We start from the raw sequence: 25,369 nt of genomic DNA on the forward strand, positions 1-25,369 counted from the left end.
ACCTATTGCGAGGTTTTCTTGGCACGTTTCGTCAGGGAGAGTTTTCCATTGCCATCCACTGAGACTGAGAGAGTGTGACTTGCCCAAGGTCACCCAACTAAAAGGTGCAAAATACATTGTGCTAGCTTTTGAGGACAGTATTACAGGATTCTCAGTCAAACAAGGGAAAGAACTGTGAGAATAGAGGGGAGTTTATCACACAAAGCTAAAATGCAGAATTTTAACAGGATAAATCTTTGTCTTTGGTTGGTACTTATCACATGACATCTGTCTTGCTGCCACCTTGCATTCCATTTGTTACTGTAGTGCAGCAGATCTCCAACACTTGAACCTCTACACCACTACATGAATAAAAAGGGATCGTGAATAGCAGAGAGACAAATTCTTTCTATCCCTGGTCTGGACATTCTGCATTTCACAACAAATATTTTCTGCCCCTCTTAATGCTGGGGCTAAAAAAGGAAGCGTAACAAGAACGTTAATGCCTTAATCTGTAGACCTTGTGTGGTGACACCCCATTTTGCATTATTTTGCAAAGCTTCCAGTCATTCAGCTTTTATTAGTTCTGGAGCCAAACTGCAAGAAAGCATGCCATTCCTCCGCACGTCTGAGATTTTAACATCTACTTGCAGGCTAAGTTCAAGGGTCTCTTCACAGCCAGTAGTGCTGGGATTTTGATTCTGTCCACCAACAGGGTTCTACCTATTGGGTTGGAGAGAATGAGGCCATCATATCCCCAAATAAGAATTCTGATCCCTCAATGAAATTATCTTCCCATCTCCAAATTCCTAGTCTTGCAGTAACTTGAAACTTTAGCTGAGTCTTTAGAAATACACTTTAGACATCCAGTGAAGAGGGTCAGGCATTATGACCAAAGGAATGGGAACACAGCAAATAAAAAGAGTTCCAGGAGTGAACAGTTTTCAGTGTCTCATTCTCTGCAGTGCTAGAAATTTGAGGACTGGGGGGGAAAATTTCATTGGGGCTAGAATTCTTATTTGGAGTGGCAGTGCTATCATTACCCCCCCTGCCCCCCGTAGCTACACCCCATCTTCCAGCCAGTGAAAGAGGCTGGATGGCCATCTGTTGGGAGTGCTTTGATTGTGTATTCCTGCATGGCAGAGGGTTGGATTAGATGGCCTTTGGGAATCTCTATGTTTCTATGATTATATGAAATCTGAAATTGGCCAAATTCTGCATCTGGTATCAGCATACTTTGTCCGTACTTTCTTGGAATTAATCCATGTAAGATTTTGGAGTCTAGATTATATTTTGATGGAAAGCTGAACTGTGATTTCAAGGTGGTGAGCCCCTGCATTTCTGCAATGATAGAACGATGTACCGTCTGTAATCCCATAGGCATGGACACTGTTAGTCTTCTGTAGTCCTTAGTGAACAATGTGGGGTCAGGGAGTTGATGCATATTGACATCTTCTTGGTAAATTATGGTCTAAGATCTGGAAGTGAAGCCCTGTAAGGAAAGTCTGAGAGAGCTGGATATATTTAGCTTGGAGAAGAGGTGACATGATAGCTATCTTTAAGTATCTGAAGGGATGTCAGGTGGAAGATGGAGTGAGCTTGTTTTCTGCTGTCCCAGAGAATAGGGCACACACCAATGGAGTCAAATGGTGGGGACGGGGAAGATTTCACCTAAATTGCTTTGCTGTAAGAGCTGCTTGAGAATAAAATAAACTTTCTCAGAGAGTGCTGGACTTCCCTTTCTTGGCAGTGCTTAAACAGAAATTGAATGACCATCCCTTGGAGTGATTTAACTACCATGTCTGCATGGCAGAGGAGTTAGATTGTTACTGTTATATGCCTTCAAGTCGTTTCTGACTAATGGTGACCCTAAGGTGAACATTGCAACAAGTTCTATAGGCACCAGATCCAAACTGATCTTGAAAGCTAAGTAGCCCTGGTTAGTACTTGGAGGGGAGACCCTCAATAAATATCAATGCTGTTGGCTATACTTCAGAGGAAGAAACTGGCAAAACCATTTCTTAAGTATTCCTTGTCAATAAAAACCTTATGAAATCTATGGGGTCTCCACAAGTTGACAAGTGACTTGAAGCCATACATATATACATACAAATGGTGAACATACCATGGGTTTTCTTTGCATGATTTGACCCTCTTTGCCTTCCTCTGAGGCTGAGAGAGTGTGACTTGCCCAAGGTCACTCACCACAGTCCAGCATTCAGTCCACAACACCATTCTGGCCTTCTCACAGGGATTTGGATTCGATGACCCTTAAAGTCTCTCCAACTCCACCATTTTATGATCAGCTTCAGTTCCACCCATGCTAACATCTTGACATGGTGTTTCTTACCTGCAGCTTTATGAACTGGACAGCGATCCCAAGCGTAAGGAATTCCTGGATGATTTGTTTGGCTTCATGCAGAAGAGAGGTGAGTCTGGGATCTACCCAGGGGCCCTAAATCCCTATGTGAATTGCATTGAGGATGGGGAAGGAAGAGAAGAGACAAAAAGGAGATGGGGCTCAAGACTGGTCATTTCCCATTAGAATTAATGGAGAACTCAAGTGGATGCAGTCAGCTCCTCAGCTGTGGGTCCTTGGATGGTTTCTTTCAAGTTCAGACAAAAACCAGAAGCAGATTCCCTGTGCCTTCAATATGGAAGCCAACCATTCTCACTGACCCCTCCTTGGCCTTTTCCTTCATGTCTTCTGGGCATCTTGGACAAATCCCCTTCAGCATTTGCACTGTATCCTCAAGCAGCCCATTTCCTAACACATTTGCCAACCTTTTCCTTTCCAACATCCAACCAGAGCTCTGGGTGAAAGTCTTGCTTGCTGCTGGACTTAGGGGGGGAAAAGAACAACTTTAGAAAAATCCATCCTATCCTCCAGTTTGTAGCGAGGACAGGCTGCCAAAAAGACACATTTCTCAAAAGGGAACAGCAAATGTTGGGTTCCTCAATGGGCTTCCTTAGTCATGTTCAAAATGGAGAACATGTTGGAATATCTCTTGGACCGAAGGTGGAAATGTAAGACATGTCCTGGAAAAGGAGGGTGCCTGGTTACCTTGGTCACCTTGGTTACAGGGGATCCTGGAACCAAACCCCAGCAGATATTAAAGGCCCAAAGCTCAGCTTTTTTTGGATTGTGACTCCCTCCAGTTATGGGAATTGTAGTCCAAAGAAGTAACTTTTCTGAGTTTGGCTTATTTGAGCTGGAATTGGAAGGCACAGCAGACCCGTGTACCTTCACGTCTTAATTCCTATGGTTTGTTCTTTCAATTTCTCCCTTCCTCCTGTGTTTATGCCTCCCCCTCCCAGTTAATTAGTGCAACATTAACCTCTGCCTGGGGTTTTATTTCCTATCGAGCGGCATGTTCATTAATCCAGATGCAAGCAAGGGCCTCTCTAATTGATGGCAGCCTCTCGACGGCTCGCCTGGGCTACAGTTCGGGAGGCTTTTGAAAATGGTTCTGCAGCTCTCAATGGGGGACCGGAGAAAGGGGGGAAGAGGTCAAAGGTTAAAGCATTTATCGAATCCCCTCAATTGCGGGAGCTTGCTATTTATCCCGCCTGGCCCTGATAACAAAACCCAGCACCGATTTCCAATGCAGGAGGCGCTGTCCATCAAGGGCTGCCATAATCCAACCCACAGGGGCCAAGCTTGGGCAAAAAGTTGGTGCTGGGAATTCTGGTGGTTGCTTTGCGGGCTGGTGAATCAGCTCTTATTGTAAACTTTAAAGGAGTTGTCCACAACTTGCGTTTAAATGTCTGGAATAAAACCCAGAGTGCAATGAATCATAGAGTTGGAAGAGACCTGAAGAGCTATCCAGTCTAACCCATTCTGCCATGCAGGAAGCCACAATCATATTGGCAAAGTGATCTTGAGAATGTCCTAATAGCTGGTAGCACTTGCCCCATGTACTGCAACAGAGGTAAGAATCATACAGCACTCCAAATGTTGGACTGCAGCTCCCAGCATCCCTCACTGTTGCCTCTGCTGGCCAGATGCTCATGGGAATTGCACTCCAACAACACCCAGAAGACTGCATGATTCCCATCTCTGCCCTAGCACAACTCAAAGTAGAAGTATCCCATTTTGGGGGAAAGATGGGATAGAAATCCAATAAATAAATAAATAAATCCCACAGCATGGGACTTGTTTCACAAAATGGCTTCTCTGCAGAAGCTCTGAGAAAATAATTCCATCCAGTGTAGCACTGCCATCAAAATGTGTGACTACTATTCCAATAAGCCATAGCTTTGGGGATATTACTTTTTGGACCATGACTCCCAGAATCCCCCAACCATAATGGTTGTAGCCCCCGTTGTGTTTGTAGTCAGAATTATATGGTTCTGTGGAATGGGCTCTAGGGCCTGAACACTATCGGCTAGTCCCAAAGAGAATAAATCTGCTGAATCAATTGTTGAACAAAGACAACATTTCTTCAAATCTCGCTGCTTCAATGGCTTTCTTCTAGCTAACAACTGGTTGTTGTTATGTGTCTTGAAATCATTTCTGACTTATGGTGGCTGTAAAATGGTCCTATGTCTTGGCTGCATTTATTCAGAGGCAATGAGCTTTCCATGGTGCTGAAACAGTTGGGTGGAAAGAGTTTAGTTCAGCACCATGGAGAGGTCCCATAAAACTCCTTCATAAAACCCTATGCAGATTCACTGCACTGAGAGTCAATGTGGTGTAGGGGTTTGAATGTTGGACTGCAACTCTGGAGACCAGGGTTCAGTTCCCAGCTCAGCCCTGTAAACCCACTGGGGAAACTTGGACAAGTCACACTCTCTCAGCCTCAGGGGAAGAAGGTAATGACAAACCTCTGAACAAATCTGTCCAAGAAAACCCCATGGGTCACCTTTTAGCCACCATACATTGGAAACGACTTGAAGACATACAGAAAACAAATGGCAAGAGTTGTGACATAATGGCAAGAGTTGTGTAATAAACTAGCAACATTACATCATTGGTTAAATTGAAAAAATGGTAATGTGTGTTGTTTTTAAAGAAAATTTAAAAGGATTTTTTTAAAGAATGGATTTTAAAATTTAAAATTCTGTGATTCTATCTCTTCTGCTGAGCTCCACCTTATCAAGGGATTCAGGGAGCCAGTATGGCATTGTGGTTTGATCATTGGACTATGATCAAGTGAGAGGGTTTGAATCCCAGCTTGACCATGCAAACACTGATTTGAGCATTGGACTACAACTCTGGAGACCATGGTTTGAATCCCTTCTGCTCAGACCTAGAAACCCACTGGGGTGACTGTAGGCAAGTCACACTCTCTCACCCTCAGAGGATGGCAGTGACAAACCTGCTCTGAAGAAATTTGCCAAGAATACCCCATTATAGCCTTAGGGTTGCCATAAGTCAGAAATGACTTAAAGGTACACAACAATAGCAAGGTGAATGTCACAGCCTATTTCTGCCAAAAGGAAGATATTTGGGGAGCAGTGGTGTCACCCCCCCTTTACGATGTCACTTGGTGTGGTCCACACTTCTTGCACCCACTCAGTGATGCCCCTGAGACAGGCAGTGTGGTGTAGTGGTTAGAGTGTTGGACTGGGGCTTGGAGTGTCCAGGTTCAGGTCCCCCACTGAGCTGTGAAATTCACTGGTTGATGGTGGGTTGATCCCTGTCCCTCTGTCAATTTTGTCTCCATCTCAGGGTTGTTGAGAGGGTAAAGTGGGGTGGAAGAGGAAGAAGAGAGCCCCATCTGCCACCCTGAAACTCTTGCGAGGAAATTAAAGACTAGTGTAACCAATGAATAAATAAAGTGTGGCTGTTAGGAATAGAACCTCCGTGCTCAGTACCAGTATATCACTGAATTCTGGACTGGCTGCCTAATGAGGATTGGGTGCCCCTTCCTTTCATATCCTCCTCATAAGCTTCCTGGAGGCTTTGGCAGAAGATGGGTCAGAGACCTAGACCAGTGATTCCCAAACGCTGATCCTCTGAGTCCAGATGTTTTGGACTTCAGCTCTCAGCATTCCTGACTGTTGGCCAAGCTGGCTGGGGCTTTTGAGATCGAAACTCCTGGAGGACCAAAGTTTGTGAACCACTGATCCAGATAGATCTATTGTGGGCGTTGCACACTGAGGTCTTGCACAAGCCACAGGGACACAAATACAAACTGTGCAAGATGAACATCAAAGAGGCAATGGCTGTCAAATCTCATTTTTTCGTCATTTGGGATTTGTAGTTGGGGGGGCTACTTAGAAGCTGTAGTCCACTCCTCTGGTTTGCAGCAGTTGCAGATCTCCAGCAGAGAATCCTAAGTACCTTTCCAAATCATACTATACATCCGAGAATTCTGTAGGATGAATCTATAGCAGTTAAAATGGTACCAAAATGCTATAATTGTATAGCGTGGATGCTATTTATGCCCTTGGAATCCAGAAGCATGAGATGTTTTGCCATTCCCTCAGTGGTATTTCCTGCTTTACTTTTATTTTCCCCCTTGCTGTATTTGAAACGGCAACCTGTTTGGTTCCTTTAGTACAAGATGGGGGGGGGGGAGAGGTCACAGAGAACTGAGCCTGCCCCATATCTGCAAAACTCCTGCCCCTATGATATCTTTTTACAGTGTCCATGGAAATCCAGCCCCGTCCAAAAAGCAAGAGTGTACACCACCCCTGTCTTCTTTTGCAAGCCAATTAGGAAGCCACTCTGTTGCATGTGAGCAGTGGAATAAATGACTCATGTCAGTGAGCCAGGCTTTATTCTGCAGATGACATATGCCATTGAGACAAGACATGCTTTAAGGAAACTCCCCTCAGCGTTTGCAGAAGTTCTTTTTCTGCAGATGACTCAAGCCAGTGAGTCAAGCTGCATTCCTTAAAGGAACTACAGGCAGAGTGATTACTGGGGTTGTTTTGGGAGCAGTCACTTAAAAAAGTAACTTCCCAACACTCTGACTTTGTTCCCCCTGCCACTTGAAAGCAAGCAAAATACCCAAGGCTCTCCTAAAGGTGGGAATCTCAGTCTAATCTGCACTGCCTTCCTGTTGTTGTTGTTGTGTGCCTTCAAGTCATTTCTGATTTATGGTGACCCTAAGGCAAACTCACCATGTTTTTTTCTTGACAATAATTTTCTCATTGCCTTCCCCTGAGGCTGAGAGTGTGTGACTTGCCCAAGGTCACCCAGTGGGTTTCGTAGCTGAGCAGGGAATCGAACTCTGGTCTCCAGTGTCGTAGTCCAACACTCAAACCATTACACCACACTGGATCTCCACTGCCATGGCTCCATCCTACAAAATCCTGGGATCTGTAGTTTTGTGAGGCACCAGCCCTCTTTGGGAGAGAAGGCTAAAGAGATTGTAAAACTACAAATCCCAGGATCCCATAGGATAGAGCAACAGCACTTAAAATGGTGTCAACGTGCATTGTTTATACAGTATAGATGTTTCTATAACTAGGTTTCATGGCCATGTGGAGAATTGAACCCACAAATTGGGTTTAACTGCTGCTGTGGCATCCTGGGTTTTGGAATATTCTGTCTTCTCTTTTGGAGAGCTCTGGTGCCCCACCAAACTGCAAACCTCAGAATCCCTTCGCATGTAGCCACGGCAGTTAAAATGGTGTCAAATGGCATGATTTCTGCAGTGCAGATTAGAGCCTTGTTGCAGTCTGAGTGAGACAGTGCCTCACTTGAATCTCTTTGATTCTCCCAGAGCAAGGAGGGCCTGATCCTGGCAGCCCAAGTTGGCATCACAGCCGAGGTGGGCAAAAACAAAGCCGCCTCCTCTCTGACATAAGATTCATGGGGCCTCTTCTGAGCGAGCGTCTGAGCCTCATTATTCTCTCTGAGCTAATTAACTGGCGCTCTCCTCATTGCGATAAGGGTGCTAATTAACAGCCATTCTCCTTGGTTGTACATCTGTATTGGAGAGGAGCCTTTGTGAGATTGGGGGGGGAGCTCAGAGATCGAATCCCACGGGGGTGGGAGTATGTGTGTGTGTTGCGGGGGTTTGAAGACTGCTCCCCGGGGAGGGACTCAATCAATACCCATAAATCCACCATGGGTAGATAAGAGCCAGGTTTCTCACCCCCATCCCTGCCCAGTGCATCAATCCCGGGCTGGGGATAAATAACCAGAGTTTTGTGGATTCTTGGTTGGCATTAATCTGCTTTCAGGTCCCCAGAATGAGACATAATCTCCCACCACAATCTGCGTCTCCATTAGGGCCGCACCAAAGAGACAGAACCGCAGGAGTAATGGAGACATAGTTTGGATAGGTTGCCTAGCCCAGTGTTTGGGAAATTTAGATTTTTTCAGGGCGGGCAAAGGAAGCATAAGGGATGTGGTGACTTAGTGGTTAAGACGCCAATTCTGTTAATTGGAAGATTGGAAGATTGGAAGATTTACAGTTCAAGGCCCGAGTGTTGCATGATGGGGTGAGCTCCTGTCAATAGTCCCAGCTTCTGCCAACCTAGCAGTTCGAAAGCATGCATGTAGATAGATAGGTACCACTTTGGTGAGAAGGCAACAGTGTTCGGTGCAGTTGTGCTAGCCACATGACCACCAGAGTAGTCCTCAGACAATGCTGGCTCTTCAGCTTAGAAATGGAGATGAACACCACCCCATACAGTCAATTACGACTAGACTTTGATGTCATAGAATCATAGAATCATAGAGTTGGAAGAGACTGCAAGAGCCATTCAGTCCAACCCCCTGCCATGCAGAAAATCCAAATCAACGCATCCCCAACAGATGACCATCCAGCCTCTGTTTGAAGACCGCTAAGGAAGGAGACTCCACTACACTCCGAGGAAGGAGTGTTCCACTGTAATGTCAAGGGGACTACCTTTACCTTTTTAGGGAAATATTCTTGCTGTGGAGTTTGTTGTTGGTGGCCACTGCAGGGATGTGGATTTGGGTCTGTGTTCAGAACCAGTGTGGTTTTGTGGTTTGAGTGTTGGACAAAAATTTGAGGAGACCAGGGAGCCATCTTCACATGCCCCCAGAGTATTCTGGCCCAGATTCCCCATTACCTGCTCCCTTTTGCTGCAGGATTTCTGCTCTTGCAGTGAATGATGGGCAGCTACATTCCCATGTGGTCCCTGTCTGTCGCCAAGCACTGCTGCTGAGGTCAGAACAAGGTGCCCAGCATGAATACCATTGTGGCTGCTGAAAGTCCTCCTCTGTTTCTTTCTTTTTGGCTTCTGGGATTTCTCATGGGTTTGTGGACTTTTTATACTGTGCTCAGTGAGGGCTAGGAACGTGCCTCTTATATTTTTTTTGGTTTTCATATGTTTTCAGAGTTCTGGCTCTGTTCCAAGCACTGCATTCCATATCTGTCTGATAAAATAATATTGCTTCCAGTCCTGCCTCTGTGGGCTACTCTGACATTACTAAGCGGTGAGGTCTTCCCCTCTTTGGGAAGGCCTGAGAACAGCAGGTTTGTTCCCTGGGCCTTTTGCAGTATTTGTCCAAACTGGGTGTTTCCAGTGAAACTTGTTCTTCTTGATCTCCCCTTCCTACAGAGTGCCAGCCACATCGTGCGGGTGCGGAACATGAAACACATTGTTTCTGGGTATATTTTAGAGCCACTGAGTGGATACTGGGGAAAAAGTTGTATGTTAGCATGGAGTGGAGTGTGTATGTGTGTATTAGGAAGGTGACACCATGGGATTTTGAGGCCATTCCAGAAGATCACACTGCATCATTATGGCTACCATTTGAGGCAAACTGGACATGTTATTGTACGATAACTTCCCAAATTCAGAAAACATGATACCTTTATGGGAATAACCAAAATGCACAAAATACATGCCACAAATTTTCCAAGTTCCAAGTTTTATTAGGCAAAGGTGTTAAAATCATACAGGAGAAAAAAAAATATGATGTTAGTCACAGGCCTGCATTTTGTCAAGCTTTTGTCAGTGTTGTTCTGAGTTAAGATGGTATTATCCATGCAGGCAGGTCACTCCTCCTTCTGGCCATGTGGGTATACTGGGAGATAAAGCATTTTAAAGCCTAGAAAATAACATTTAAATTTCATTAACAAAAAAATTTTTTTTTCTTGCTCCCCTCCCAAAACCAGGACTCAAGACAACTTCCAAATCAAAAATAATTCAGTAGACTTAAAATGTGCAAATATTGACATTAAAACAAAATTAAGCCGTCAACAACATTAATAAAAAGTGTTGAACAAGGATCTTGTGGAACAAAGCAAAATACATAATAATTAACAAAGCAAAACAAGTAAAAAGAAATTATATAATAATAGCAAAAGCAACTCTAATGGAATGCAATACAATAATACAATACAATACAACTCTGATAAAATATAACACAATACACATAATTCCCCACCCACCCTCACCCCGTTTCAAATATACAACAAAAACTCCAGATATAACAATGACAAAAACTGTAATAAATCATTAAAACCATTAGTCAAACAACAAGTCACACTTTTGTAAGTTGTTGTTGTTATGTGCAATCAAGTTGGCTTCGACTTATGGATAAGAGGCCTCCAAGATCCCTGGTCATCCCCTGCCTTTCTCAGGTCTTGCAAACTCAGAATAGCTGAGCTTTCCATGATGGATCCTCCACCTGTAGCAGTGCAGCCTTCCTCTTTTCCTACTGCCTTCCACTTTCCCCAGCATTATTGCCTTTTTCCAGTGAGTCCAGTAATGAGTCCAAAGTACAACAACCTCAGCTTCGTCATCTTGGCTTCTAGGGAGAATTTAGGCTTGATTTGCTTTTGGAGCTATTTATTTGTCTTTTCAGCAGTTGGGTAACATATCCACACAACTCTCTTCTTAACTGATAAAATCTGTGTATGTACCAGGTGCTGAGGATTCCCTGACTTAGAAACCCCAGAAGTCACCCTACCTTGATAGCCAACTTGAAGACATACACACACATCACTAAATACTTTAAAGGCACCAGATCCCATCTGATCTTGGAAACTAAGCAGAGTCAGCTCTAGTTGGTATTTGAATTGGGGACCGCCAACAAATACCAGGTGCTGTATTCAGAGGAATGAACTCGGAAAACCATCTCTGAGGATTCCTTGCCAAAGAAAACCCTAGGAAATCTATGGGGTCACTGTGACTTGAAGGCACCCCCCCCCCAAACACCTTAAAGGCAACAGATCCAGTCTGATCTGGGAAGCTAAGCAGAGTCAGCCCTGGTTACCCTTGGGTGCAAGACCACCAACAAATACCAGGTGCTGTAGGCTCTGTTTTAGAGGAAGGAACTGGCAAAACCATCTCTGAGGATTCCTTGCTTTAAAAAACTGTATAAAATTCATGGGACCACCATAAATCAACATGTGAGTTGAAGGCATGTGCACATGCACACACACATGTCTGCATCTGTTACAGGGGAATGGGAGGTAGTCAGGAGATGGATTAGCACTTGTGTTCTGCTGGTGGGCTTTCCTTTGTGGCAACTGGTTGCCCATTCTGGAAAGAAGATCCTGGACTTGGAAGGTTTTTGGTGTGATCCAGTAGGGCACCTTTTGTGTTCAAATATCAGTGGTAACTCCAACCCCCTTCTTCTTATATTCCTATACCCCCTTCTATACATAGGCTCAAATTGCTCAGCTATCATGGTGAGGGCTACTTTAGTGGGTCACCCCATTTGGAGATAACAAGGAGGTAAGGAGTTGGATTTGCACCTCCAGAAATGTTCACCCTTCCTGAGTGGCAGCTGGTGGCTTCTGACTCAATGGGGTGGTGCATCCATATTGGGTTTCTCAACTTGAAAGGAGTAATCCTAGGTGTTGAATCTCATTTTGTGGTGCATTTGCAGTTTGACACTACTTTAACTGCCATGGCTGCGTCCTACAGAATCTTGGGATTTGTAGATTTGGCAGTGAAGGCTAAAGTCCTGGTGAAGCTACAAATACCAGGATTCCATGGGATGAAGCTGCAACAGTTAAAGTAATGTCAAATTGCATTATTTTGACAGTGTAGGATAAGATAGGGTTGTACTCCTTGGGTGACTCATTTCAATTTTAGACAAAAACTGTGAGGATTCAAACAGAAGCGACCAGCTGCCACATGGATGCCAATATATGGAATTGTCCTCCTCCTCCAAGTTTTCCTGCTTGGAGGATAGTTCTGGAATTCATGTCCTGCACATGGAGTGAGAGCTTGTTTTCTGGCAGGACAGAGGAGAAGAGAACACACACACATATCCTTTTGCACATCCATGCACTCCCCTCCCACACCCTTACTCTACAGAAAGAAAACAAGTGGAATAAAGCCAATGCAAGAGAATAAAGCCAAGCCATTTCTCAGGCTTATGAGGAACAGCCAAGCCGATATCGAGGCCATAAATTAGGAGAGCGAGAGAAAGGCACACTTAGTGACAGCTGCATTTGAGCCAAGTGCTGGCACAACTGCAAATGGATGGCTTTCCGATGGCTCCCGGCTCCCTTCTTGATCCCATTCATGGCCACCCAGAAGAAAGGGAAGACATAAATAAAAGGCCTTTTCTCTCTGTGTCAGTGGGGGCAGCTGCCTCTGTGACCTGCCAAATGCATCCCTCTGGCACTGGCCAGATCTGGGCAGTGGTAGGAATCCAGCGGCATGGCCAGGGAATGGCCACATTATGCCTCAATGCCCACTCCCCAATTTAGCCATAAGACAGAGAGTTGACTTGGGCATTACTCAGAATAATCCAGGAAGAATGTGGGTTGACTCTTTGTTGTTCACATGCATTTTGAATGCATCCCATTGAGTTTTGCAGGAGCTGCCCAAAAACTCATTTAGCTCGGGATAGTTGATGTTGGGGGTTTCCCTGGGTTTTACTAAAAGATCTGCATCATCGGATGTGTGAATCACCAATGTAAATAGACCTGGGATAAACCGGGATAAAACTCTTCAAGTTTTGAAAGTGCTTCGAATACATTCACATCATTGACAACATCTTTATTTGAGTGCTTGCATGTGTGAGTAACCCAACTCACAGAGATGCATTTCCATTGTGTGGACAACAAACCTAAAATGTGTGAGTGAGATTGTTCTCATGGTCGTGCTAAAACCTTGGAAATAATGTGGACATTTCATTCTTTCCCAAAGCATCTTGCAATACCCCTTCCCTTCCAACTCTGTGATCTTATCATCCTGTGGCAGTGAGTTCTTCAGGCTAATTGAGCTTGGTATGAACGAAGCGCCCCTCTACCCATGTCTCCTGATTCAGCTGTGTCAGAACTGCCTACATCCCACAGTTTGGGAAACCAGTCTTCTGTATTTAAACAGCAGACTTGTACTAGAGCAACTGGAAAAGCTAACAGTAAGACGTCAGACAGAACTACCATCATCCACAGACACAAGCGTAGAGTAAGCAATGTCCCTCACCCTGATTTGTTTATAAGTAAAATTATACCTATACCTGCTTATCTGGCCCCGTTATACACTTCTTTCTTTCTTTCTTTCTTTTCCCATGAGGTTTTCCCTTGGAAAATCCTCCCCTGCACATCTGTGCTCTCTTTAGCCAGGCATTCCTTTCTCTTTGAACCAACACTATAACTCCCATCCCTTCCCAGGAAACCCAAGTTTTACATTTTTACAGTTTGTTTGGCAGATCCTGCCATAAGATACGCTTTGCTATTGTACTATCCTTGTTATCCTAGTGTTACGTAATGCTCATATATTCTCAAAGGTTAAATCATATTATTATATATGGAATATGATTTAGCCGTTGAGAATGCATGACATGTAACACTAAGATGACAAGGGTACTACAACAGCAAAGCACATCTTACGGCAGGATCTGCCAAATGCTGACAAGCTGCCCTGAAAGCTTTCCGCTGCTGCAAGGTTTAGCAGGAGGCGCAGGCTTTGTGTTAGATTTTCCAAAAGGTGGTCAGAGGTTTCATGCAAAGGGCTATAATCCTCCCTGCAAACATTCAGAACTGTTCAGACTGCAAAATGAAAAAGCGCACCTATTGAAATAGGCATGGTTCCCTGCTCCTGTCAGTCTAAATGGAGGAGTGAGGGTTCTTTGCCATTTGTCAGCTAATCTGTGTCTCTTTGGAAGCCTTTTTTTAACATCAGTTTCTGGTTATCTGAATCATGGTAAGATCCAAAAAGGCAGAGGTATCACATATGTTTGAGCTTTTCTTGTTATATACATTTTGTATATAGCAAATATTAGCACCAGGGGGCAATAATAGTTACTGACTTTCACATCAGAGGGCTTTGAGCCCGCTCTGGGTTTAAATCTAAACTTCAAAGTTAGCCAAAGTTCAAAACACACTGCAGAAATAATCCAGTTTGAAACTGCTTTAACTGCTATGGTTCAGTGCTAGGGAATTCTGGGAATTGTAGTTCATTGTGGCACCAGAGCTCTCTGACAGAGAAGACTAAATGCCTCTCAAAACTGCAGTTCCCAGAATTCCTTAGCATTGAGCCAGGGCAGTTAAAGCAGTCTCAAACTGGATTATTCCTGCAGTGTGTTTTGGACCTATGGTGCTGAACTTGTTCTAGTGATAGGGTTCTTTATAACCCAACTTTTCCCAAAAGCCAGGATACAAGTTCAAACTAAACCCCAGAAAAACTTCCCCATCCACCTCTTCCTCTTGGGGCTGGGTTGCTCTTGGACTGCATCTGCACTGCAGAAATAATGCAGTTTGTCACTGCCATGACTCAGTGCTGTGGAATGCTAGGATTTGTTGTTTTGTGAGATATTTAGCCTTCCCTTTCAGAGAGCTCGGGTGCCACAACAAACTACAAATCCCAGGATTCCATACAATGGAGCCACGGCAGTTATTAAACTGCATTATTTCTGCAGTTCTGAATAAATTTGGCCAAGAAAACTTTGTGATAGGATCGCCATAAGCCACAAACGGCTTGAAGGCACAGAACAACAACAATGCAATCATGAAATGAATTTTCATGCTATTAACTTTATAAATTGTTTATTTAAATGAACACCTTCTATATTTATGCTTTTTCTTTGGATGTCTGTATAGTTTTTCATCTATATTTTAAATAGGCTGTAAGCCACCATGAATCTCAGTATTGGGAGAAAGGTGGAATATAAATGAATAAAGTTATAGAATCATAGAATGATGGAGTTGGAAGAGACCTCAAGGGCCATCCAATCCAACTCTATTCTGCCGTGGAGGAAGACATAATCAAAGAACTGTAGACAGAGGGCCATCCAGTCTCTGCTTAAAAACCTCCAAAGAAGGAGACCATCACTCTCCAAGGGCATGTCTTCCTCTGTCAAACAGCTCTTACTGTCAGGAAGTTCCTCCTAATGTTTAAGTGGAATCTCTTTTCCTGCAGTTTCCATCCATTGCTTCATCTTCTAATCTATTCTCTGGAGCAGCAGAAAACAGGCTTCCTCCATCCTCAGTATGAGAGCCCTTCAAATATTTAAATAGGGCTTTCATGTCACCTCTTAACCTTCTCTTTTCCAGGCTAAACATCCCCAGTTCCCTAAGCTTCTCCTCGGAGGGCTTGGTGATTTCTAGACCTTTCCCCGTTTTGCTTGCCCTCCTCTGGACATGCTCATGCTCACTGTGCCTGGAAACGGACTGGTTGCCAGTGAAATTATTTCAGTAGAGAAGTTACAGGCTCCCTGAAACTGAATTGCAATTTTCCTCCTAATGTGGGCAAATCCTCTCTGTAGCTCCATATATCAAGAATTGCAGAAGCTGAGCAGGCCAGGTCCTCCTGTCACCTTTGGTCTTCCTTGACTCCTGTCAACAAGAATTTGGAGTTCAGGGGGCCTCATGTTTTACATTGCATTAGTCTTGGAGCTGCCACAGAGAGCTAGCAGAGGTTAACAAGGGCAGGTCGCCCTAAGAAGAGGTGATGACCCCATCATGTGGGATTGAGTTATCCCTCCAGCTGGGCCTGTGCCATAGGACTTCTCTCCTGATCCATGGAGGTGGACCAGGGGCAGGATGACCAGATGGCCTCCTTTTGTAAGACACGGTCCTACATTCCAACCTCCTGTTCAGGAGGAATTCCCAAAGGTCATTCATTCAGGCTGACCGGATGCCCTCCTTTTCCAGGACCTGTCCCACATTTCAGCCTTCTGTCCAGGTGGAATTCCAAAATGTCCTCCATTTGGAGCATGACGGAGAAGCATACATTTACATTTCTAGGAGTGTTTTGAGCTCTTATTTGGGAACATCCTTCATTTTTCTTAAATGTCCTACATTTTGCGGTGCCTTGTCTTCCTTTCCAGTTAGGACAGCTGGTCACTCTGACCAGGGAGTCTACTCTGTGGGGTCTTGTAGGATACCTCCGTCTTTCCCTGGTGTCAGGCAGAATTAGGTTTAGGTTGCTCTTAAGCGTGACAGATAAAATTGAAAACAATTGGGGGAAAGCAATAATAGAGAATAATTTTTTACATGATCCTAGCTGCAAGAATTGTATATGCCCCAAAAATGGAAAACACAGGATCCACCTCTGATAGAAGAATAGATGATCAGGCTATCAGACACAATGGATATGGACAGACTTACACACTGGATTAAAGATACATTCTAAAGAATAGAATCCAGTACGAAAACTATGGCAACAAAAATGGACAAGTTTAAAAGTAATAATATGAATTATTATTGTTGTTGTTGTTTATGCTTATATCCCGCCTTCCTCCCAATACAGGGACTCCAGGGGGCTAATAAATCGAAGATACCAATAGATTAATGAAAAGATACCAACAGACTAATTGAAAGATGGTAGTAATGATAAAAAGATTGAGATGACTTAAGGAAGGACACAGAGACAACTCAAATAAATAAATAACTAAACAAGTAAAAAGGCTAAAATAAAAGGAATAATTAATTATATAACTAGAACACGGGGAAAGGGAAGTATGGAGGAACAAAGTGATAATAATGATGATGATAATCACTGACAAAACTGGATGGGAAGTTAGTATAAGCAGCGACGAAGATGTAAAAAGTAAATGGCTATTTCAGTTTTTGTGTTTGATGGTATGTTCATTGATCACATGGTTTGGGTGCTGTTGTTTTTATGCTATATGTGTGTGTTATTTTTATGTCAATAAAAAGTATTTAGGAAAAAAGATACAGGTTGAGTCTCCCTTACCTGGAATCTGAAATCCAAAATATTCCAAAATCCAAAATTCTGCACATGGAAGGAGGGAGGCTGAGATAGTGACACTTTGGCTTTCCGGTGGTTCAGTGTGCACAGACCTTGTTTTATGCACAACATTGTTGAAGATATTGTGTATTACATTACCTCCAGGCTATGTGCATGAAATGTATGGCTGTTGTTGTTCTTGTGTGCCTTCAAATCACTTCAGACTAGTGGTGACCCCAAGACGAATCTTTGCCAGAGTTTTCTCAGCAGGTTTATTCAGAGGGGATTGGCCATTGTTATCCTCTGAGGCTGAGAGTGTGTGACTTGCTCAAGATCACTCAGTGGGTTTCTATGGCTGAGCCAGGATTCAAACCCTGGTCTCCGAAGTCATAGTCCAACACTCAAACCATCCTGGTTTCTGTGTACACAAAACATTAAATGAATTTCATGTTTAGGCTTGGATGCCAATACCTCCAAGAGATCTCCTCACATATACACAACTATTCCAAAACCCGAAAACAATCTGAAATCCAAAACACTTTGGGTCCCAAATGGGTGGCTTTCGTCCAGCTGATCCAAGAGGCTGTTAATTAGCCCCGGACACGCATTGAAGGGTTGTCGATGCCGCTGGGTTATTGGAATTGATTTCAGTTTAGAGGTTGAGCCAGGCTTGCGGGCAGAGAGGATGCTGGGGAAATCGCACTCGTGGCTCAGCTTCCCAGTAGAAAGTCATGCCCTAATTCTCTCCTGCCTTGACTACTGCAATCTTCTTTTGACAGAGCTCCCATTGTCCCACCTTAGTCCTCTGATTTCCATTCAACATTCTGCTGCAAAGATTATCTTTTTGGCTCGTCACTTTGATCATGTCACCCCACTTCTGGCATCTCTTCACTGCAACCCATTCCTTTTAGGATCCGGTACAAGCTTCTTCTCCTAATGTTTAATGCTTTACACAACCTAGCTCCCCTTTATCTGTCAGCTCTTATTTCATCTTATCATCCTGTTCCAAGATTTGCAGTCCAGGAGCTCAGGGCTTCTTACCCAGCCAAGGGTTTCTTCTTCCTTGGCTTGGGTTCTTCCTTTTTCACTTGCTGCACCATACTCCTGGAACCGCCTCCCTAAACATCTGCGCACTATTTTTTCTCTTGTTCTGAGGAGCATTCGGTACTCTAGTTTAATACTGTTTTATAATTTAGATTTTACTACATGCATTACCTGTTTTTACAGTTTTGTATTTTAATTGCATGACTTGCTTGATTTTTTTTTAGTTTATATCTTATGACTTTTAAATTGTATGCCATTGTGTAAGGTTATATGGTGTATTGATGATGCCCATAAAGTGCCATGCAAATTTATGGTGCTATATGAATAAACATTAATAACAATAATGATTGAGAGATTGTCACTCTTGGCTGAGTAGCTGCATTTGGGGAGGGGGTCCAAGGGCAAAGAGATAGTTGGGGAACCCGGTTCCAGGGCCCCACATTCACCAGGAAAGCCACTAAGCAGGCCTCAAGTATTGTTTTGACTGAAAGTCCCTGGAAAGAAGTTGAAAAAGTTACTTTTTTGGATGACAACTGGTTAGAGGATACCGGATATTGTCAACCAGAAAAATAACAATCCAACAACAGCATGCTCCCCCCATCTACTGAACTTTCCATGCTGACTGAGGGATTCTGGGAGAAGCAATCCCAAATAGTTTTTATCCCGATTTGGGCAAGAAAGGCCCATAGAGCCTAGGGGATTCTGGCTCTTGTAGTAGTAATATAATTTCCCCCTCAAGCGCTGCAAAAGACAGACCTGTGCTGTTTTTTGAAGGATTCAGGCATTTTTAGTCCAAAAACAGTTTTCCTCCAGCTTTGAGCATGCTGGTTGGGGGATTCTGGGAGTGGTAGTAATAAAACAGTCCCCCCCTTAGGCTCTGCAAAAGACTGGCCCATCCTTGCTGGGGGATTTTGGGATTTGTCATCCCAAATTTTGGAATTTGTAATCCAAAATAGCTTTCCTCTGCCTTTGGACAATTTGGGCCCATGAAGCTGGGGGATTTCTAGGAGTTATATAGATTGCTGCATCTGCACAGCAGAAATAATCCAGTTTGGCATCACTTTAACTGCCATGGCTCAGTGCTATGGAATTCTGGGAATTATATAGATTTAAATTGTTTTTAGTTTTTATTGTAAAGTTTTTAAAATGTTTTTCTCTGTGAGCCATGCCTGCCTTGGGTCCCTTTCTGGGAGGAAGGCAGCATACAAATGAAATGAAATAAATAATAATATAGGTTTGTGACACATTTAGCCTTCTCTGTCAGAGAGCTCTGGTGCTACAACCAACTACATCAACTATACTTCCCAGAATTCCATAGTATTGAGCTGTGGCAGTTAAAGTGGTGTCAAACTGGATTATTTTTGCAGTGTGGATGCAGCCATACTCCAAAACCAGAAAGCCTCTGAGATTTGCATACAACTGGCTCATATTTGCCTGAGGATTCAGGGAGATGTAGTTGAAAACCAGGTTTTCTCCAGCTCGGCACAAGACTGGCCCATATTGGCTAGGGGATTCTGGGAAATGGAGTCCAACATAGCTTTTTTCCAGCTTTATGCAGGACTTGCCCATGAGAGCTTCTGTCCAGAAACAGGTTTCCACCAAACTCTGGACAAGACAGGCTGAGGAGGTCTGATGTGCTTTGAAATGCCTGTTTATAAATAAATGAATAAATCAAAATCCTGCTTCATATAGAAATGCTGATTGCAGGCAGCAGGAGATGGCAGACAAGTTCCGTTTTTGGAACCACATCTCAAAGAACCCCCTAATCGGTGGGGTCTTATCAGTGGATCACAGTCCTTCATTGAGCATCCTTCCTTCCCCAAACAAGCACCCCCCTTTTCCTTGGAGAGATGCTGGTCCTGTTATCCTGCCTCCCTTTAATAGAAATCATTCTGTCAAACAAGGGAGTGATTATCCTAGGCATTTCCAGAGGGGCTCGCAGCTAGATTAAGAAAGCTTTCTGACAAGCCCATGGTTTTAGAAGCTGATAAAGCACCTTCGTAGCTCTGGAAACTAGACTGCTGGGGGGACTCATTAACTAAGTGGACCAAGAGGAAAAAGGAGGAGGAAAGGAGCTTCTTGTTTGTGAGACAAGTGGAGTGACATCTGGAGAGATGTCATGTAGAAGACGGAGAAGGCTTGTTTTGTGCTTCTCCAGAGACTAGGGGTGCATTTACACCAGTGATTCCCAAACTTTGGTCCTCCAAGTATTTTGGACTTCAACTCCCAGAAGCTCCAGCCAGCTTGGCCAACAATCAGGAATTTTGGGAGCTGAAGTCCAAAACATCTGGAGGACCAAAGTTTGAGAACCACTGACCTATACTATCAAAATAATGCTGTTTGATACCACATTATGGAATCCAGGAATTGTACAGTGATCCCTCCGCACTTGCTGGGGTCAGGGGTGAAGGACCCCTGTAAATGTGGTAAAACCACAAATAAAAAGTCGCTGTTCTTTTTAACTAACAGAACACCTCTCTAGGAACCCCTAGGCCCTCCAGTGCATCTCTAATGTCAACATTTGCCAAAGAATCCATGGATATGGAGGGCCAACGGTATTTTTGTAGTGTTGACACACCCTGAAACATGAACCAGTGGTTTCAAATGACCAGCCAAAATGTGACCCACCGAGGGTGTCTTGGTGGCCCTCAATTCTTCCAAATTTTTGGACTGTTCCTTTTCTACTCTCCTCATCCCCAGGCAAATGGCCTTATTTGAAAGCCTCTGGGATTGGCAGTTCACCTTGTTGTTATTTACTTGTAATTTAAACTCTGTTGTTACCCGCCTCGATCCCCAAAAAGGAAGAGGTGGGATATAAATAAATATTTTATTTTATTATCTGTTATTATTATGTGACTATGCCATTGTATTTAATGGGACTTGAGCATTCATGGATTTTGGTATCCATGGGGGGCCCTGGAACCAAACCCCAGCAGATACCAAGGACCTACTGTACTTCTTTTCCAAAATGTGGACTTCCAGCGACTTCCATGTTTTTGCCATTTGGGGCAAAAGTCATAAAATTGTCCTCTGCACCTGATACAAGTTCCCTGGAGAAGAGCGATGGAAGGAGAACAAGTGAGTGGGTGGATGAACAGATGGACATGTATATATGTATGTGAATTCCACTCCAGTTCTAATTATTTCTTTGGATTGAATTTAGCTTGCATCTTCATTTTAAAAGGGTTTTGTTGTTGTTGTTGTAAGGAACACAACCTTATATAAAGCAACTCCTCCCAAAGGGTAACTCACATTATATTTGTTTGTAAAGATGCATTTCTCATTTGGCCCATCTTGAGATGCAGTTCTTATCTCTGAGTTTGTCGCCCTCTGCTGGATGGAACAAATTCCTTATCAGTGGTTTGAGTACAATGTTGGAGAATAGAATTCAAATCCCCGCTCGGGGATGGAAACATACTGGATTAGTTGGGGGAAGTCACACTCTCTCAGCCTGAAATGAAGACCATAGCATATCTGAGTGTATTTTGCCAAGAAAAACCCAAATGGGGATTTCACTTAGGATCAACATAAGTCAAAAATGACTCAAAGGCACTCAACAATGACAAATATTTGATTGCCACTTAACAACTGTGCTGAGTATCTACCATGAAACAGGCTGGCTTCTTCTGAGTTTTGTTTAGTAGGTCATCATATGAGAGAGCAAGCCACAGTGCAGACATTTGGGTGTTGAACAAAGACTCTGGAGACCGGGGTTGAAATCCCTGCTTGGAAATCAACTAGGAGACCATAGGCAGGTTGCGCTCTCTCAGCCCGAAAGGAAGGCAATGTCAAACCTCCACTGAATAAACCAGGCCAAGGAAATAATAGGAAAGTGATTTGAGTGCTGGACTAGGACTCTGAGACACCAGGGACTCCTTGTTCAGGCATGGAAATCCAATGGGTGACTTGGACAAATCAACCGCCATTAGGTCTAATCTGCACTGCAGAAATAATGTAGTTTAACACTGCTTAAACTGCCATGGCTCAATGCTGTGGAACCCTGGGGTTTGTACTTTGTTGCAGCCCCAGAGCTCTCTGATAGGCAAGGCTAAATATCGATGGCAGTTAAAGCGGATTACACCTCCGCCTTCGAGAAATCTATCAGTGGCAAGCCCCCTCTGAACAAATTTCAGAAACAACTTGAAGGACCAAAGAAAAACAGGTAGTCAGACATTTTTACAATACTTTTCATTCCAGAAAGCTATCTCACACTTGTAAAATCTAGGAAATTCAATTAACTCAAGTAATAAAACAATAAAACAGCCATAAAATAATAAAAATATTTCATTAAGCTCACTAGCAGGTAACTGACTGGACTCGGGGCTAGGAAAATATCCAGGCAAAATGATCTTTGATTTAATTCTAGGAGTTGTTCATTCACTGATGCAAGACCTGAAAAAGTACACCACGACAGACAGTGAGTTTTTGAGAAAGTTACATTCTGCAGCCTGTGTATGCATATTGCACTGAAGAAGCGCAGACGTAAACACATCTGCATCTACATGAAATGGGACACATATGCTGCTCCAATTCTGCAACCTTGAAGAGAAAATGACAATTTCACATGGGAGAAAAATATCAAACTACTGCTGTACAAGAATGTGTGCATTGTAAGATACCAACAGGATTGTGGCAAATCCTGTTCCCTTCAGTCACAAGTGAAGGATTGTGTGGGACATGGCAGGCATGGCCAAAGGACCCACCATCACAGGGACTGACTCTACACCTATGTAAGTTTCCTGACAGAAGCAGCGAGACATTTTTATCTGATGCTCAGTGTCCACATTCAGTTCAAGCATGTGGAAGTGGAGTGACCCATGTGGTGCCCTTGTGTGTGTGCATTTGGTTGTGTGCTCAGTTTCCCATTCCCTTAGGCACCTGGTTGAGCATTTGGTTCCACAATGTTGCCATTCAGCACAAGGGTTGTGTAACACAGTCAACCTGTAACTTGTGGGTTGACAACTCTTTGAGTCTGGGGGCTGCATCTGCACTGCAGAAATACAGTAGTCCCTCCGCATTCCACAGATGCTCTTGATACCAATAAATAAAGTGAGGGTGATGAGAATACAAGCTAAGTCCTAAATGTCTTTAGACCAATACATTCCAGGAAGGGCTTTCTTCCACATGAGTTTGTCCAACAAATCCACACCAGTTTGAGGTTTTTTTCTCCATACAATCTGAGCTGCTGAAAGTAGACTCAAGATAGGGCCTTTTTGGTCATGGCCTCCAGTGACTTGCACAGCTTCCAGGCAGGCTTGGCCCCATTGCTGCTATTCTAACAATAGGGTTTTTATTTCACGGAACTTTTATGGAGATTGCTTTAAGATGCTACTGCCTTTTTAAGCATTATATATATATAAATATATATATGGTTTTCTGGACTCTAAAAATATCTAATGGCGCATAATTTTATCCCCACTGCAAGCGGTCTTGAATATTTTAAAATGGAAGGGTGTAATCTTACCTGGATAAAGAAGTATCAGCTGGAATCCTCTATCATGTTGTATATTATGTACTGTATATTTATGTATACAGGTTGAGTCTCCCTTCTCCAAAATGCTTGGGACCAAAAGTGTTTTGGATTTTGGATTTCGCCCCCCCCCCCAGATTTTAGTGTATTTATATGTACATAATGAGATATTGTGTAGACAGGACCCAAGTCTAAACATAAAATTCATGTATGTTTCCTATACACTTTATACACATCACCTGAAGATGAATTATACATAATAATTTAAACACATTTTATTATTTTAAATACTCCTTTATTTTGGAATTCCAGATAAAGAAGATTCAATCTGTACCTAACTACATAGCAGATGTGCTAAGAAAAGCTGTTAATGAATTGTGAAAATCTATAAAAGGACACTGACAAGAGTGTCCCAATGTACATTGGTCTGTATTGATGTACACTGGCACTCCCAACAGAAACAGTGTGCATTGGTCCATTTGCTGGCTTTCGTATGCAGTAATGTAACAGCAATCATCTACTGGATGTGGACATTATGAAACTGGCCAATTTTAATTCCTGCAGACGTAAACACACTTGCAGAGACGTAACTCTTCAACAGGATTCCAGCAGTCCATAGCAAACAAAACAAAACAAAACAAAAACCCAGAATTCCAAAATGGAGCCACAACTGAGCCACTGGCTGTCAGTTTAGGGTGAAAAAGCAGAACCCCTCTTTGGTGGAGAGGCTGGGGGTATTGGTAGATAAACTCAGAGCCTAAGAAAGCTACTTTCAGGGGGAACTATTTAGATGAGATTTTGGCTATGTCTTGCTATGTGTTCAGTGATCATGCTGGCTGGGGGATACTGAGAGCTGTAGTCCAACTTTTTAGTTACCTTTCTCAGGACCTGGGAAAAATGGATCCTGCTACTCATATTAGAGCAGAGGTGAGGACTGCAAAACCCATGGGCCATGTACAGCCTTTGCCAGGGGGCATTCTTGGGGGATCGCATGCCACCTTTGGGGTCTTGTGGATCTCTGAGGGGCCACATGCAGTTCTTGGGGTCCCAAGGGGCTTTTGAAAGCCACAGGTAGCTCCCAGGGTGTTGTAGGATCCCAGGGGACTCATCTAGACCTTGGAGACATGCAGGTGTTGGGACCCTTTGGGAATTTCTGGGGCTGCATTCTGCTATTGGGGGGAGGGGTCTCATGTGGCCCCATAGGTTCCATCATATTCATCTTCATTTTTGTTTATACCCTGCCTTTTCCCCAAGATATGCCTTACAAATTAAAATTATTACAGTGGGTCTCCATTGGGGCCACATGCAGCCTTGGTGTTCCTGAGGGCCTTCACAGACCTCCTCCAACCCTGATCATCTCAAAAAATAGTTCCTAGGCGGGCCATATATACTGTTTCAGGCTTACCCACCCAAACAAATACATCTGAAATGCACCTAAAAGGTCTCCTCTGGTTACCTACAAGCCTGGCGGTGTAATTTGCAGAGGGGTCGGAAGGTGTCCAAAAGGGTACCTCAGCCCTTGGGCCCCTGTCCACCCCTCTCAGAGCCCTAGATTCCCCTGCCTCCATTTTTCCTCTCTTCCTCTCTGAAGGGACCCCCGTCAACCGGATTCCCATTATGGCCAAGCAAGTCCTGGACCTTTACACCCTCTACAGGTTGGTGACCGAGAAAGGGGGCCTGGTGGAGGTCATCAACAAGAAGATCTGGCGGGAGATCACTAAGGGCCTCAACCTGCCCACCTCCATCACCAGTGCAGCCTTCACCCTCCGCACACAGTGAGTGGTCACCTGCTTGGCACTGGGCGTTTGCTGAGGGCAGAGGGCTGGGCAGTAGGCTGGACGT

General features: G+C 43.8%; 2 protein-coding genes across 5 annotated transcripts in view; one reads left to right on the forward strand and one right to left on the reverse strand.

Moving 5' to 3' along the window:
- LOC121924166 (myogenesis-regulating glycosidase-like) overlaps positions 1 to 25,369 on the reverse strand; it is a 718,305-nt gene that overhangs the window by 576,889 nt on the left and 116,047 nt on the right. The window lies entirely within an intron of this gene.
- Positions 1 to 25,369, forward strand: part of ARID3C (AT-rich interaction domain 3C) — a 113,461-nt gene that overhangs the window by 78,385 nt on the left and 9,707 nt on the right. Inside the window, exons 3-4 of the mRNA XM_042455338.1 lie at positions 2,336 to 2,408; positions 25,119 to 25,302. Coding sequence (XP_042311272.1) covers positions 2,336 to 2,408; positions 25,119 to 25,302 — 257 coding nt within the window. The remainder of the gene's footprint in view (positions 1 to 2,335; positions 2,409 to 25,118; positions 25,303 to 25,369) is intronic.

Source organism: Sceloporus undulatus, chromosome 2, assembly GCF_019175285.1.
Source record: "Sceloporus undulatus isolate JIND9_A2432 ecotype Alabama chromosome 2, SceUnd_v1.1, whole genome shotgun sequence".
Taxonomy (NCBI): Eukaryota; Metazoa; Chordata; class Lepidosauria; order Squamata; family Phrynosomatidae; genus Sceloporus; species Sceloporus undulatus.